Raw genomic sequence first — 14845 nt, 5'->3', positions numbered from 1 at the left:
CAGAGTGAATTGTACACGGCAATGGGAGTGAAGATTCGAAAACACTTGTGAAGTTGTTTTCAAAACATCTTTCACAACATTCACAGTGTGAAAATGACTTTTATGGAGTGAATTGTCCCATCACATCGGAGTGAAGGCTCCGAAACACGTGTGAACGGGTCAGAATACTACATTTCACACTACTTAATGTGTGAAATGTACTTTTCCGGAGCGAAGTGTACACGGCAACAGGAGTGAAGCCCCTAAAACACTTGTGAAGATGTTTTCAAAACATTTTTCACAACACTCACTCCATAAAAGGGATTGTCCCATCACATCAGCCTTTACACATCAAGTCGTGTGAAAAGTACCTTGCACACGACGTGCGAAAAGTACCTTTCACACGACTTGATGTGTAAAATGTACCTTTCCAGAGTGAATTGTACAAAGCAATTGGAGTGAAGACTCCAAAACACTTGTGAAGATGTCTTTAAAACATCTTTCACAACATTCAAGGTGTGAAATGGACGTTTCTGGAGTGAATTGTCCCATCACATCTTGGTGAAGGCCCCAAAACAAGAGTGAACAGGTCAGAAAAGTACATTTCACAAGGCTTGATGTGTAAAATGTACTTTTGCATCCAGAGTGAATTGTACACAGCAATTGGAGTGAAGCCTCCAAACCACTTGTGAAGTTGTTGTTAAAACATCTTTCACATCATTTAAGGTGTGAAATGGACAAATCTGGAGTGAATTGTCCAATCACATCTGGGTGAAGCCCCCAAAACACGAGTGAACTTGTCAGAACAGGGTAATTGTGAGTTACACTACACCTGTACCAAGTTACAGTATGCCACATCTTGAGTTTATGAGTGAACCCTCCTGCAGACACAGCCCCTGAGTGAATGTGTGGGGAAATCAATCACACCACAACATTAAATGTACATTACCTCTCTTCACAAAATGAGAAATTGACACTACACAATTAAAATTGTATAGTGTATAACCCTCCAAAATGACACTGTGAAAGCAAAGTGTAGGCAATAACCATGTGGTTGTGATTGTATTAATATATTAGAATATATCAATACAATGGGTGTTTATATTGGAACTGACCAAGCACTCATTATCTTTATATATACCACCAAAATAACATGGGGGGTATTATTCATTTTGTGAGCAATGATGGTGTGTTGCATTGTTGACCCTACAGTCTTTCAAAATCCCAGCATTTAGCTATGTGATTGATTTAATATGATGGTTGAATGGTCCCCCCTCATACTGAAGCCTGTTTGTATAAATATCACATCAAAGCACGTGGAGGTAGTGATCATTATGTCCAGAATCTTGTTAATATCTTTTTGAATTATAATACAATCATCTCCAAAAATATACAATCAATGTACAACTTTACCAAACAACAAAGCTTCTTCTGATCATATTTGTGTTCTTGGTCCTACTCACTTTGAAATGTAAACATGAATACAAACAGTACTAGATCAACGAGTAGTAACTGTATGAGTGCCATGTAGTCTGTATGTTACATACTTTGATGTGATATGTAAGATCACTTATAAGGCGGTAAATACCTCTGTGTAGATCCCAAACCTTTTCCTCCACTGTCTTTGATCTTTTTCATTATCTTTCTGCCTCCAACACGGAACCATTGAATCTTCCATGCCTCCTCGCACTCGAAACCGCCAAGGAAATACCTCTAATTCTCCCAATCAAGCACCTGCTGGACCAAAAGAGACAGCTCCCGGGGATGTACCAAACGCCGGACGCAACACCAAGAGACCTCCACCACGCAGAGCACCCATAGCCAAAAGAATTCGCAACGACTCACAGAATGATACCTCTGAACCTGCAGCAGAACATCTTCCTACCGAGCTGAGGACAACAACAAAGAAGAATCTAATAGCGTTCCGAACGAATCTAAAAGTACCAATCGTGTGGAAGCTGATGTCACTCCTACACTGCAAAATTATCGGGAGTTGATGTCATCATGGCCTCCTGGCCGTATTCGGAAACATCTCCGAGAAAAGAAGCATTCAAACAAGAACCGCCCACCATCCGACATCCAAAGTCGTGTTAAATTAGTCTACAAGCTCTTCAAGCAAGAGCTCCTCATGCTTGCTATGATTGGTGAAGTTAGTGAAAGCACCATCAAGTCTTATATGTAGGTTGATCTTTCTCTAAATCAATTTTTTTTTATTCGTGTCCTTCTCTGAATTGGATTTTACAGTTTCTTGTTCTTCTCAACTGATTTCTCATACTCTCAATCTGTTTACAAATCAATCTTTGATAATTTCAAACCATTTTGCTCACATTGTTTGTACATACATTTCAGACCCGAAGTCGCTGCCATACAAAAAGCAAGTGCTTATACACTTTTCCTCAAATACTGTGTAGATTGTCTAGCCGAACCAAGTGAGTGGAACCTTCCAGTACATAGGTTAATTACAATGCTGACCTCGGCATTTGCTCGTCCTCACCTCAGTGCCGCTAAAAGCGCAAGATGATGGTGATACTGTCTTGGGTGATCGTAACCGAAAGAATGGAGAACGATGGGATAGCCTTTCTGACGATGAGAGGGCGGTATTTCACCCAACAAACTTCTATGCTCTGGCTGGCGTGCCCAACCCCTTGGATTTTGAATCGGACGAAGTTGACCGGGACGATGACGATGAACAAGAAGATGATCGTGGCGACTCTTTTGTCCCAGTGCCAACAGTTCACAAGCTGAGCATTGAGGAAGATGAGCTTTATCGCCCTATATACAAACGTATGGTGGATTTGAAGAAGGTGACCGCTGAATTAGAAAAGCCTCCATCAGGTCCTTCAAACTCACAACTCCAACGTAAATCTAAGACTGCAATTGAGAAGATTTCACATCAGGTAGGTGTTATTTAAAACTCGTAATTGTGTTTTTTGAATACAGCTCACTCTCTCTTTGGTATTAGCTTGCATGTGAAGCAAATAGGTTGGATTTCGCCTACTACCTAGTTGCAACAAGCACTGTTACCCCGAATAAATCAAAAGATCTAGGGTGGCTCAAGGAGTTCACAACCCATCCGCAGGTAGCAACTTGGGCCAATGACAAGTTGAATCTTGCTGCAGTATTTGCTACGTACTCACAAGGTGAATCAATGGCCAAGGCAATTGCGTCGACTCATCCAAAACCAAAACGACAAAGGAGCGACAAGCTACAGCCTAGTGACAAAATCAAGATTGATTTAGGACGTCTTCTTGCTGGTATTACACGTAATTACTTTTCATACAATATTGATTCTTTCTGATTTCAAAGCTCTCAAAGATCTAATGGTATTACACTGTCAGTTAAAACATTAGGCTACTTACCCACTCAATCATTCCCGCAGACCGCTGATCCGGTTGCAGAATTGAAGAAAAGGAGTCTTCCCATTGGGATTATCCTTGAAGAAGGCTCAAGATTAACCGATGAAAAACTGATGGTTGGATTCAAGAAAATGCGATCAGCTATAAGACTCGAGTGGATCAACGACATAAAGGATGGTCTTTTTCGTTTAGTTGAACTCAGGGTTGGTTCTGAAGAAAGGATTGGGGAGCCGGTAGTTTTGAACGCTAATGAGATTAAGACGGCTTTAGCGACACCGGCACGTGAGATAGACAAGGCAGTGGCAGTTGGTGAGATTACTGCAAGTCAAGGAGCAGAAAATGAAGGTGAAAAAAACAAAAAGGGGAGTGGGAGTTCTTCTGAAGGGGACAGTGAAGACGAAGAGTAAGATTCTTGTTAAGTATAGTCAATGATTTCATGTTTTTGCGCACAAATTTGTAATGATTTTATCCAGTTTTGCTGTTCACTGAATCAAACATCGAGAGAACAAAAAATGAGAGAACATGTGAACTATTGTAAAAGGTACTCATCTTCTTCAATATGAGTACCTTCATGATGATGTGGGCGAGATTAGTCTGTGACAAGATGAAGACAGATGAGATGCTCCCTAACCCGAGTGAAAGAAGGAGCCGGCCAGATGAGGGCAGATGTATCTGCCCTTTTACCGGTGTGACTCAACTTTTTTCAGTTGATCTTCTGACTGCCAGATGAAGTCAGACTTGTTTGCCCGAAGTTTTGTTTTGGGCAGATGAGGGCAGATGCATCTGCCCCCTTTGCAAGTTGACTCAATTTTCTGCCAGATGAGACAAGAACCCAACTCACCACTTGTATGTAGTCAGTGTTCATCACTTCATAACCCTGCTGATTTGGTAGTTGCACCTCACTCTACTTGTTGAACAGAGGGGAGATGGTACATTTAGCATGAGCAATGTCTAATGCTCATAAGTGCCTAAACATTTGATGACAAACGGTACAAGTGGTATTTTTCCACCTGGAAGTATGTATAATACCTTTGGCATTCTCATTGTTGAAAGACAGTTCATAAAAATTTCATCATACTCTCTATTTTTCGGTCTTCATCTTATCATTCTTTTCTAAATGAGGTTAGGAACGCTTCCCTAATAATCATTTATCATCTGATTGTTGTGTGTTCACATGAAGGTAGTGACAGTTGGAAGCTGAAATAAATTTTGTGTTATGATACAGGTAGGCTGTGTACCAATCCAGGAAGAAGGCAAAGGGGGTTTGGTAATTCAACTCAAAGAGTTACCTTGGCCAGATGGGTGGTGTGAGCGAGTACATTTTATGTATGTAGATGAGGAGCTGCTCAGATGATACCAGATGAGATCTCCCCTGACTTGATGGTCTTGGTAACCACTATCCGAACTCACCAGGTGGGATGGATTGGTGGTAGTTGACCATCGGGGCTAGTCAGATTGACTTATGACTGTATGTAGGTTCGGTGTAAATATCTTGGAACAAACGAATCTGCAGGTCTGGTCAGACTCATCTGCTGCAGCTACAGCGTATATATATGTGGAACTACAGTGGGTGGGAAGTTGTGTGGCCAGATGAATCTGAGAAGTTGGTTTGAAAAAATACACAGGCCAGAGTCCAGTCGGCTGCCAGACTCAGTCAGATGAATCTAGGCTTAGCCAGATTCGGTCAGATGAGCCAGATTGTGAGCTTGAGCGCGTTTATCCCTCTTAGAGGTGTCTGATGACAGTGAGATGGGCTAAAAATTTCTGAATACATCCCAATGGGTGTTCAGAACATAGAAAAAGTCATATGATATCATAACTTGATGAGGTAAATTTGTGGAAACTTGGAAGCTATTTTTGAAAAATTTTCTCAGACTACTCTGGCAGCTCTGGCCTCATCTGCGACCCGATTTTGGGATACTATCCCATGATAATGCACGCATTATCTTCGGTTCGGGGCCGAGTAATCTAGGGGCCACAGGTGGTATTGGGCCTGCTGTAGTTTCAATGAAAGGAAGAGCCAGGGTCAAAGCCAGCCCTGCTAAACCACCTAGAAGCCATCTCCATCCAATATTTTCTGACAAGCATCCAGCCCCATTAGACAAAACTAAGGTAATATGATCCATCATTTCTCATCTGTTACATATTCATTGAGTTGTGTCTGTCTAAAAAAATAAGTATGAAAAAATTGTCTTGTCTGTTTTTCTTCATTTCTCATTAGTAGTTTCTCCAAAGAACACCTGTGAAATTCACAAGAAGTGGGATTCCGCCTCAGTTCAAAGTGACTTTTGAGACCTTTTTCAATGCATTCATCTAGGACTCAAACATTAGGGCTGACAAAGCTGGGATTGTATCTGACATAGAGATAAAAGCTTCATTTCATAATCATAAAACAAAGACATAGAGACACAAAAGTCAAGGAGGAGACAGTGTTGAGAGAAAATTAAAAAGTTTAACTAATGATGAACAGGCTGCAGTATAATGCCACCATGAGGTAGGCCAAAAGTGTGAGAGGGTAGCACCTGGTACGCTGCAATTGCAATCAACTAAGTTAGGTCTAGCAACAACATAGATCCGGTTTCTGTGGTTCCTATCACACATCCCATCAAGGAAAATTAAAATCTAAAGTTTGAGATTCAACATTCAATTCCATGCAAACACATCAGCCTACTAGTGCGGCCTCCTGAATACCACCCATTCTGTTTTCAAACCAATAGATTTGCTTCATCATCATGTATCCCTTTGTTCTCCCCTCCTTCTTCAGCACACACAGTTATTTGGTTTTTTGGCAAGATACCAAACATGTGCAACTCTTTATCAATCAATAACCTACCAATTGGTGTTTCAAAAGGCTGCAAGATTGTTGACTCTGATTGGTGTGGGTAGTTGTGGTAATCTCTCAAATTAGGATATTTGAGTTTCAAATGAGCTAGGATTTTTACGCACAGATTGTCCAAAATGCAAATCTATGCTGCATTGACTGTGGGTTGCTCTCTATCTAAGATTGGAACAGAAAAGTCCATCTGGAACTTGTGAAGCACCAACATCTTATTCATCATGGCTTTGTCCATCTGAGCTGAAATGCAAAGGGAGGGACAGTCAACTTCCCAGGACAAGTGTGAAACACATAGATGGACCACTTACTCAGCAAGTGGTTTGTTTTAAATTTCTGCAATAACCCATTGGTCCGTTCACCAGCAAATTTGGAAACCCCCATTAATGGTCCCCAGTACTCCATCATTTCCGGTATGTGCAAGGCATAGTTATGATTGGCAAGAAATTTCAAACGATGGCAAACCTGCTTTGAAGTACCCCGTAGATCAAATACATTCTACAAAGTTGATTGTGTCCTGGGAGGCTGTCTTTGCAAAGACAATTTGAGTGCACCAAACTAAGCTGGCAATGTGGCAAACAAGTGTATATCGGTTTGAAAGGGACTGAAAGTCATCCACGTTGAGGACAAGGAGTTCCAAGATAACCAGGGGGAGAACATACAGAAAAAGCGACTTCCACTGACAAGATTTCAGCTTGACATGGGGGACATCACCAAGTCTCTTGGGAATTGATTTACATCAGATGGCAGTAACACATTTTTGAAGAGGCGCAGGAGATCAATTAGTTTGCATTCTGAATAGAGACTTTAGTCTGTTCCTTGTTTCAAGTCAAATCATTGTCCCACCCCCCACCATGCTTACATTATCATCCTCATCTGAATCATTGTCTTCTTTTATCCAATCAGTTTCAGCTGGGGTTGTCTTATGTTTTCCTTTAAAAGACCATCAATACCCGAAGTGATGCTGGAGGAAACCTTTGAGCCATTCATGTATGATACCAAGGGGTACATGATTAACTGTGTCTCAATAGTTTAATCAATTGAGTCTTGAGTGTCAAATGCCCAACTTGGTTACAAGTTTGCTTTTGTTTCCTTCAGTGGATTTGTGGTATTCCATGCCGCCGCACAATTCAGCACCTCTTGCTTAGTCTGTTGTTTACCAAGGAGCAGGTCTACTCATCCTTGTTGGGTGCAATGGCACCAAAAGCAAAATTGGTTTGCCAAGTGTGAAGCATAGCCTGTATACTCATGGACAGCCACAATATCACCAATAAGAGTAAGGAGTCTTACTTTCACAAGTTGTTCTCCAGGAAGTTGGTATGTCTTGATGTGGATTCCATTTTCCAGAATTAGTAGCTCATTGGTCAAAGGCATACATGGTTGGTTGTGGCCATATCAGGTTTGTGAGGTCCAGGGATAATTCCAGCGATGCAAGTGTTGCGCATCAGATTTCAAGTGAACAGTGGAAAGTTTGGACAGTCAGGAGCCATAACACCTAAAGACTCCTGCTTCCCTGCAATCATGTTGACATGTGGTTTGAACCAGTAAATGTAAAGATTAATTGCCAGCTCGAGGTAGTTTGAATGCATAGATCTGTTGTATCACAATATGAACTTTTCCATGCTGGAGACCGTTGAACTTCAAACATGCCGGGATCCAAGGTGTTGCCAATCTCACCTGCCCATTTGTTGATGCTAGCTTTGCTATTGGGGTTTTGGAGAAAACAATTGAGCCGCAAAACAACGGAATGGGTAACATTTACAGGTTTGGGGATATTTTGGTTGACAAGATGTTTTGGATTGATTCTGTAGGGCTGCCTTTGATACAATCCTTGGTCTTTGACCAGTCAAAAGTTGTTCCCTTGTCTGAAAAATGATTCACCACATGGAGCTGATGTGCTGGTTTCTTTGTAGGTGCAGTACATTGGGGCCTTTCAAGGGGTACACATCATATACCAGGTCCAGCAGCATATTTTATGTCAGTTCTGACATGATGTTTATCTGGTTCATCAAAGTCCAGATGTCTTTTGGAATTAGTTAGTTTTTAGGTGGTTGTTTCAGGAGGAAGGAGTCAAGAAAATTCCACAATTTGACTAAGAAGGCCTGTGCTGTGAGGCAGCTAGCTTGACTGAAGCCCGGTCAAAAAGAGAGATGCTTGACCTAAAAGTACACATCAGTAACAGCTTCAAGGGTTTAAACCTGCCAATACTTACCTTTGATGACAAGACTGGTATTATCATCTTCACTATCACTGTCACTGATGCCAGCTGAGCTCTTGGTATCCCTTTCAGCATCTTCTAGATCATCTTCATCTTCATCCTGGTTGGGATTCATGACAACTGCTCAAAAAGATGCTTGTGTTGCCTCAAGGTCAGAGGCTATGTTCTTTTGTTGATTGCGGTTTGAGACATAGGTCCCATTTTGTCTTTGTGAGTTGTCTTCAGTGAAATTGTTGAGGATGCAAAGAGAATACTCACATACAACAAGGTTGGCGGGTGGCATGGGAAGTGATGTTGAAAATGTAATGAGTTTTGGGAAATGTATGCTAACGCTTTTGTCAGGCCTGGATCTGCATTTTGGGTGGTGCAAGACACAGGCCAACCTGTGGCTCACTTCACGGTGGCATAAGCCAGGCTCACTTCGGTGGTTTCCCCGCAGTGCTAGCGGTTGGCTGGTCAGCTTTTCTTCCCACTACTGGTATTGGTTGTTGGTTCAAACCCTGCTGTGGGCAGAGATAACTGGATGGCTTCCAAATGTGGGACATTACATCACTGTAGTCTTTGCTATCAGGGTGGTTTTGCTGTGCCTTCATGAATTTTTAGTGGTGATGGGATGTTGGAAAGGTCAAAACTTCAAACATGTGTCTACAGCATAGCACAATGAATCATACAGGCAAAAAAGTAGAATTAATTGGGTGGTTTTTATCAATTTTCACCAAAAAAGTATTGATCATAAACAAAACAGTTTCTCATGTGTGTTTTTACACTCAAACCTCAAAAATGGTACCAATTTCAATCCATTGCATTGCAGAAATGATTTAAGAAGTTTTTAAAAATGATAAGGTATTGAGTGGCCCACCATCCATAGGTAACAGGGGCTCAACAAGCTTCTGTAGAATAAGCTGACTGACCCCCATCAAGAACTCAGTTTTTTCCCACAGATTGCATTAAGTTTCTAATGTCACATCTAGTCCCATATAGTTGTTGGAAAATGGGTGAGCATAATTAAAAAAGGATTCAGTGAGAAGTATCTCCCTTTTACGGTTTCCATCTTCATTTGCTAACTGTCTACTCAACTTGCAAACTAACCACCACTACTCTGCTTACTACCCTATCAAAGCTATCCATTTCAACTGCAGAGGATTCAGTACCAGGCCTCAATGTATGTGAATCAAAGGCTCAACTGCACACACCACATTGCTTTATCTTTTGCCACACCGTTGAGCTTTCCAAGTACCCTAACCTTGTTAAACAGTGCAATTGGTTTGGCATTCCATATGCTGTTATCTATATACCAATATTCCAATGTAAACTCAGTGTAACCAGATACCTGAATACATAAATTCGCTACATTGTTACTTTACCAATATCATCACGACTTCATTGAGTAGCCATTCTCCCTGCTGTATGACCAGGATGAACCACCTATTTTCATTTCCACCTGTAGATCTCTCACTTTTTGTGATGTATCCTAGACCTTTTACTTCAACATGAGCCTGACTGTCAATATCCACTCACACATCTTTGTAAAAACCTCCCTCTTACCTTTCTACCCACGTTTAGGTTTCTGCTGGCCCATCTCTGATGAGCGCTGACCTGTCCCCCTCAATAGATAAGATTTCCCTGGTATCAATTTGGAATTTATATTTCCTTCAACAAATGTAATTTTGTCAATTCCAATGTTCATATATCCATTCATTGTTGTTGAGACATTGTTCAATTTGAATGTCCGCCCTTTTCTCAACCTACTTCAACTTTCCACCTTGCTTCAAGGATCCTGTTGCAATTCACATACCAAAATATCTAAGGCAAAGACTCCTTCTGGGGCTAATGCCCACAGCACCACTCATACTGACAGTTGTCCATTTTTGATGTGTATAAAGTAATCACCTTTTTACAATTTAATGTTCATTATAATGCAAAGTAATCCCAAAATAGGTGCTCTTTGTGCTACCAAAGCCCCCTGATGCAGTTAGTATTAATCAATTACCACCCTTTGGATGAAGAAAATCATTATAGCACAGACCATCACATAAGGGCAGCCCACATGACTCCAGTTATCTCAAAAGCGGCCATCATCTGCACTCTCTGCAACATCTACAGGACTACTCTGTCTATGTGGACTAACCCGGCTTGCCTCTTTCATGACTTTATAGTGGACCATTGAGGCTGGTGTGGCTTACAATTGTTCAACTCAAAACATATCAAGAATAGGGTTAGGGTTAGGGTTAGGGATCTCCCTTGATGGGGTATGTTGGGACTCTTTCAACAAACTCTGAACTGGCTGGCCAAGTGTAGTGGGTAACGTATTGCCTAGAGTACAATCTAGAATGTTATCATATTGAAGACGCCTGGTCTGAGGCACATTGAACCAGACCAACTGTGAGCTCCAGCTCCAAATTCCACAAAGTTTGGAGCTTAGTAGCCAGCTCATCTGAAGATGTAGGATTGTTACAGTAACCACAGGAAACAATTTTTGCAATGGGTAATCTAAAGGACTTTGTTACTTGTGTCACAGAATTATTGTTTGATGCCAGTCTTAGTTGCAATTGCTAGTTTCTCATGGACATAATGCTATGGATTCCTTAATACCTCTTCACACAATCTCAGAAACTATCATTTGCCTTGGAAGCCGTGATTGGAAATAACCCACAAGTTCACACAAAAATTCAGCATTTGATCAATAAGACTTTTGTCCAATGTGAGGATAGGATAACACAGATCAAAAAGGTCTTCATCCTTGTTTCTGCTTTTTCTTCCCTTTTGAGACTTGATGGTTTGGCTTCACAAGCCGCCTGGACTGGCGTACGGTTGCAGACTGGCCAGAGGTTTTGGGTTAGCACTCTACATTGGTCAGGGCCAATTGGCTTTGACTACAATGCTTCTGATGCTGGGGTGATATTGATTCCTTTTGAAGTCATCCTCCACAGGCAAACAATGGCCCTCACTGTCTGAAACGCCAACATCAAATTTATCTTTGGGTGGCCTGCCAATCAACTTTTGCAATGCTTCTACATGATCTGCCCAATTTATTTTGTGAGTGACCGGCCCAATCCAAATAACAAAATGTTACAAGGTACTCGCATGAGTTGTGGCTTCATTAGTTCAGTACTGCTTTTTTTGTGTCGGGTATGTGTACTGTTTGTACTTGATGTTCCTTTTTTTTTTTTAATTTGCCTCCTCCTCCTTTTCAACTACTCATCTTTTCATTTTTTCTTTTATCCTACTGTCAATACCGCTTTTGAAAAGTCTGCTTCACTGCCTTTTGTTCCTGAATTCCCGGTGTGACCTCCCGGCCTATCAGTACGCAACCTGTCTTTTTGAGTAACTTCTCTTCCCAAAACTATTGGATTCTCGAGCACCTGTGACCCTTGGTATCAAACATTCAATGTTGCTTTCACAAGCACTTTCTTGCTATTGTTTGAGCTACCATGCACTTTTGTGTGCATTTACTCACTGAAGATGTACACATTAACTCCATTGACGATCTATTTGGGGTTCCCCTTTCGACCTTTATTGTGTTCAAATGCACAGTTCATCGAATGTTATGCTTTTCATACCACACACTCCAACATCTGGGGCGTCTCAGGGCTTTATTGTAGCTTTTGGTTCTTTTTGTAATGCTTTTGGTCTTTATCGTTCTTTTCAATTCATTTGGAGTGCCTTTTGTCGTCATCGCTTGTTACGAGTCTTGTGTTCTACACTATAAATTTGGCCATATTTGACACAATTTTTGTCCTTTTGTTGCCAATCTCCTTCCTTGCATCAAACTCATACTGCACTGTCCGGAATTTTCGAATTCACCACCTCTCTTTGATTTCAAATTGCCTCTTCCTTTCCTCTCAAACTCCATTTTACAACTTCTGTTCAGTCAAATTCAATGTTGTCTTCCAGCAACAAAATCAAAGCTCGCACCTTGAACGTCTCAGGTCCACTAGATGTTTATGAAGTTGTCAGCATCTTTCCTCACCTTCATTTTGTGCTTTGTCCTATCCTTATTCAATTCCTCCGTTTCTTTAACACTATAGTTGCCCACAGATTTGAGCGCAAACTATCCTCTCCGCAATGCCCACAGTTCTATTGTATGTAAAGGTCTTTCAGGAACAAACCCCCTCGAGTACCAAGTCAAAGTTTCATCATACGCAAACAATGCCAGCCTACTTCAAGCGGACGGTGTATATGTTTTGAAATCACACATGATTGCTCGCAACTTGGAAGATACTCTTCCAATGTTGAATTACGAAGTTGATCATGTGATGCTTGTTAACACTTCCAAAGATGTTCAGGATTCCCTTGCTGATAAAACTGCTGTTACCGGGCTGGGTCTCATCACCAAAAGACATACCATTCAAGAGGAGGCCTTTGACAAGCCTACCGTAGTTGCCGTTGTTGAACATAGCAACTACAATAATGCCGTTTGTCATCTTTCTATCCTTTCTTTTGTGAATCTTCATTGATTTATGCCGTCCCAATTTCACACCAAGGAAATGGTAATATTTAAGGTCGCCTACTACATCAGACCTGTTCAAAATTTATTATTGATTCAGCCCCTATTTCAAGTCAACCGGGAGGCTGTTGTCAATGGGTACATCGTCGATTACGATCCTGATAACAATTGCTTTATTGTTGATGTTAGTTTATTATCTTGACTTTGTAACTCTGTGTTTGGTTTCTTATAACATGGTTTTTCTTCACACATAGGTCACAGGTATCAATTTGACCAATGGACGCGAAACTGACAAATTGTCTTCCCCGGCCGTCAAGTCCGAAGACACCATCTTAACGCCAGCCGGGAGGGCCTGAGGAAAATTGTCAGTTTAAAGACTCATTTTGTGTCACCTTGCGTTGACCGATTGTCTTCTGTACCTTTCTTTAGTTTCAAAAAAGCAAAAATATTGTCAGAGACGGCTGCCAATGGTACATTTGAAGAATCCGAAATTACCATTGGTAAGAGTTTGAAAAGGGGGAAGAAATCAACTTAAGTCAAACAGATATGGTCAATCACATTTAAATTTATTATTATCAACCATTTTGTGCTTGCTATTTTCCTGTTCTTTACTTGTTTTGTATACTTGCCTTAATGAATCATATCAATTTTTCTACATCGTCCCAAAATGTGCTTATCCAGCTCAAGGCTACAATGGCGTAATTGAGAATACAATGTTCTATCATGTGTTTACCATCTGCATGATGTATCTGATCATTTGTTTGTCGCTTTTCCTCCGGGTCAAATAATCAATGTTTGAACCAATGCCTTATACCTCACAGGCAATCCACTACCTGTGCATTGACTTGTCCCACCCCCATTGTTCCTACCGGAAATTCTTTTACTTGTGTCCCAGATTGACACATTAACTTGACCAGTTTATAAGTCCTTTGAAATAACTTTTACAGCTTGTAAAATCTACAAGTAACATGAGTTCAGCTGCGCTCCATTATATTCGTTGTGATACTCCCGACTGAAATGTAAAACGGAATGTTAAAGCCAACACTTAGAACCAAAAGTGTCTAGGTGGGTCACACCCAACCTTGTTAACGGACCTGTTTCGACTTATCAATCCAATTTAATAGCACAGCAATGATAAAGTACAAACAACAATCGATTGACCGTTTGAGTAGATATATTGTCTTAGAGCTTTTCAAAAGCACACTTACAATATGCCTGTTCCAGACATACCCACTACATGGTGACTTGAATTGTTATATTACCTGAAGTCGCTCATATCCCCTTCAAACTGCTACATCTTTAATATACAATTCCCAACCATCTACCAGGAATTTTTCAAGCTTCTATGAAATTTCTAAACCAACTATCAACATTCTCAATCACCCACCAACAAAAGTTTTACTTATCAACATACTTTCCTAAACTTACCTCTTTTTCATTATTGGACAAATCACGGAACAGATGCCTCAAATTGTGAGAGGTCCTGTCGTGCGGTCTCTGAACGTGTTAGATGAACATTCTTTTGAACCTATCGGAGAGGAGTTTTTAAATAGTGCCTCAATCAACAACTTTCCCGAGCACAAAATCAACATACAACAAGGTTTACCCATCATTCTACTATGAAATATAAATGTTGCCAATGGTTTATGCAACGGAACAAGAATTTTAATCACCGATTTTCAAGATAAAGTATTATACTGCAGAGTAATTTTGGGACTGAAAATTGGGGGAGTTGTAATGCTACCAAAGATATGGCTTATTCACACGCCCGACAAAGTTTTAGCGGTGAAATTCAGCAGACAACAATTCCCGATTGCTGAAGCTTTTTGTTTGACAATTAACAAATCACAGGGACAAAGTTTAGACAGAGTTGGAGTCTTACTACCTGATTCAGTCTTTTTGCACGGCCAACTATATGTTGCCTTATCTCTCTGCAAATCTCTAAAGGAAACTATTATGTCTCTTTTGACAACCGCAACCAAACCAACGACGAGGAACGTGGTTTTAAAACA

The 14845-nt window shown here is 40.8% G+C and overlaps 2 protein-coding genes across 2 annotated transcripts; both read left to right on the top strand.

Moving 5' to 3' along the window:
* Nucleotides 1-1655: 1655 nt before the first annotated feature.
* On the top strand, nucleotides 1656-3742 carry MELLADRAFT_61513 (uncharacterized protein; the record flags this gene model as incomplete). Its single annotated transcript, XM_007407893.1, has 5 exons — nucleotides 1656-1942; nucleotides 2329-2408; nucleotides 2479-2876; nucleotides 2942-3242; nucleotides 3318-3742. 5 exons carry the CDS (start codon nucleotides 1656-1658, stop codon nucleotides 3740-3742), a joined length of 1491 nt encoding a protein of 496 aa, XP_007407955.1.
* An 8524-nt stretch (nucleotides 3743-12266) lies between these two features.
* On the top strand, nucleotides 12267-13189 carry MELLADRAFT_84293 (uncharacterized protein; the record flags this gene model as incomplete). The annotated part of the gene is made up of 4 exons (XM_007407894.1): nucleotides 12267-12338; nucleotides 12415-12801; nucleotides 12871-13017; nucleotides 13088-13189. The coding sequence occupies 4 exons, from the start codon at nucleotides 12267-12269 to the stop codon at nucleotides 13187-13189; spliced, it is 708 nt and encodes a 235-aa protein (XP_007407956.1).
* Between the last annotated feature and the right edge of the window lie 1656 nt (nucleotides 13190-14845).

This window comes from Melampsora larici-populina (assembly GCF_000204055.1).
Source record: "Melampsora larici-populina 98AG31 unplaced genomic scaffold MELLAscaffold_10, whole genome shotgun sequence".
NCBI classification, from domain to species: domain Eukaryota; kingdom Fungi; phylum Basidiomycota; class Pucciniomycetes; order Pucciniales; family Melampsoraceae; genus Melampsora; species Melampsora laricis-populina.
The sequence above is the reverse complement of the archived record's forward strand: the minus strand, read 5'-3'. Positions and strand labels throughout refer to the sequence as shown.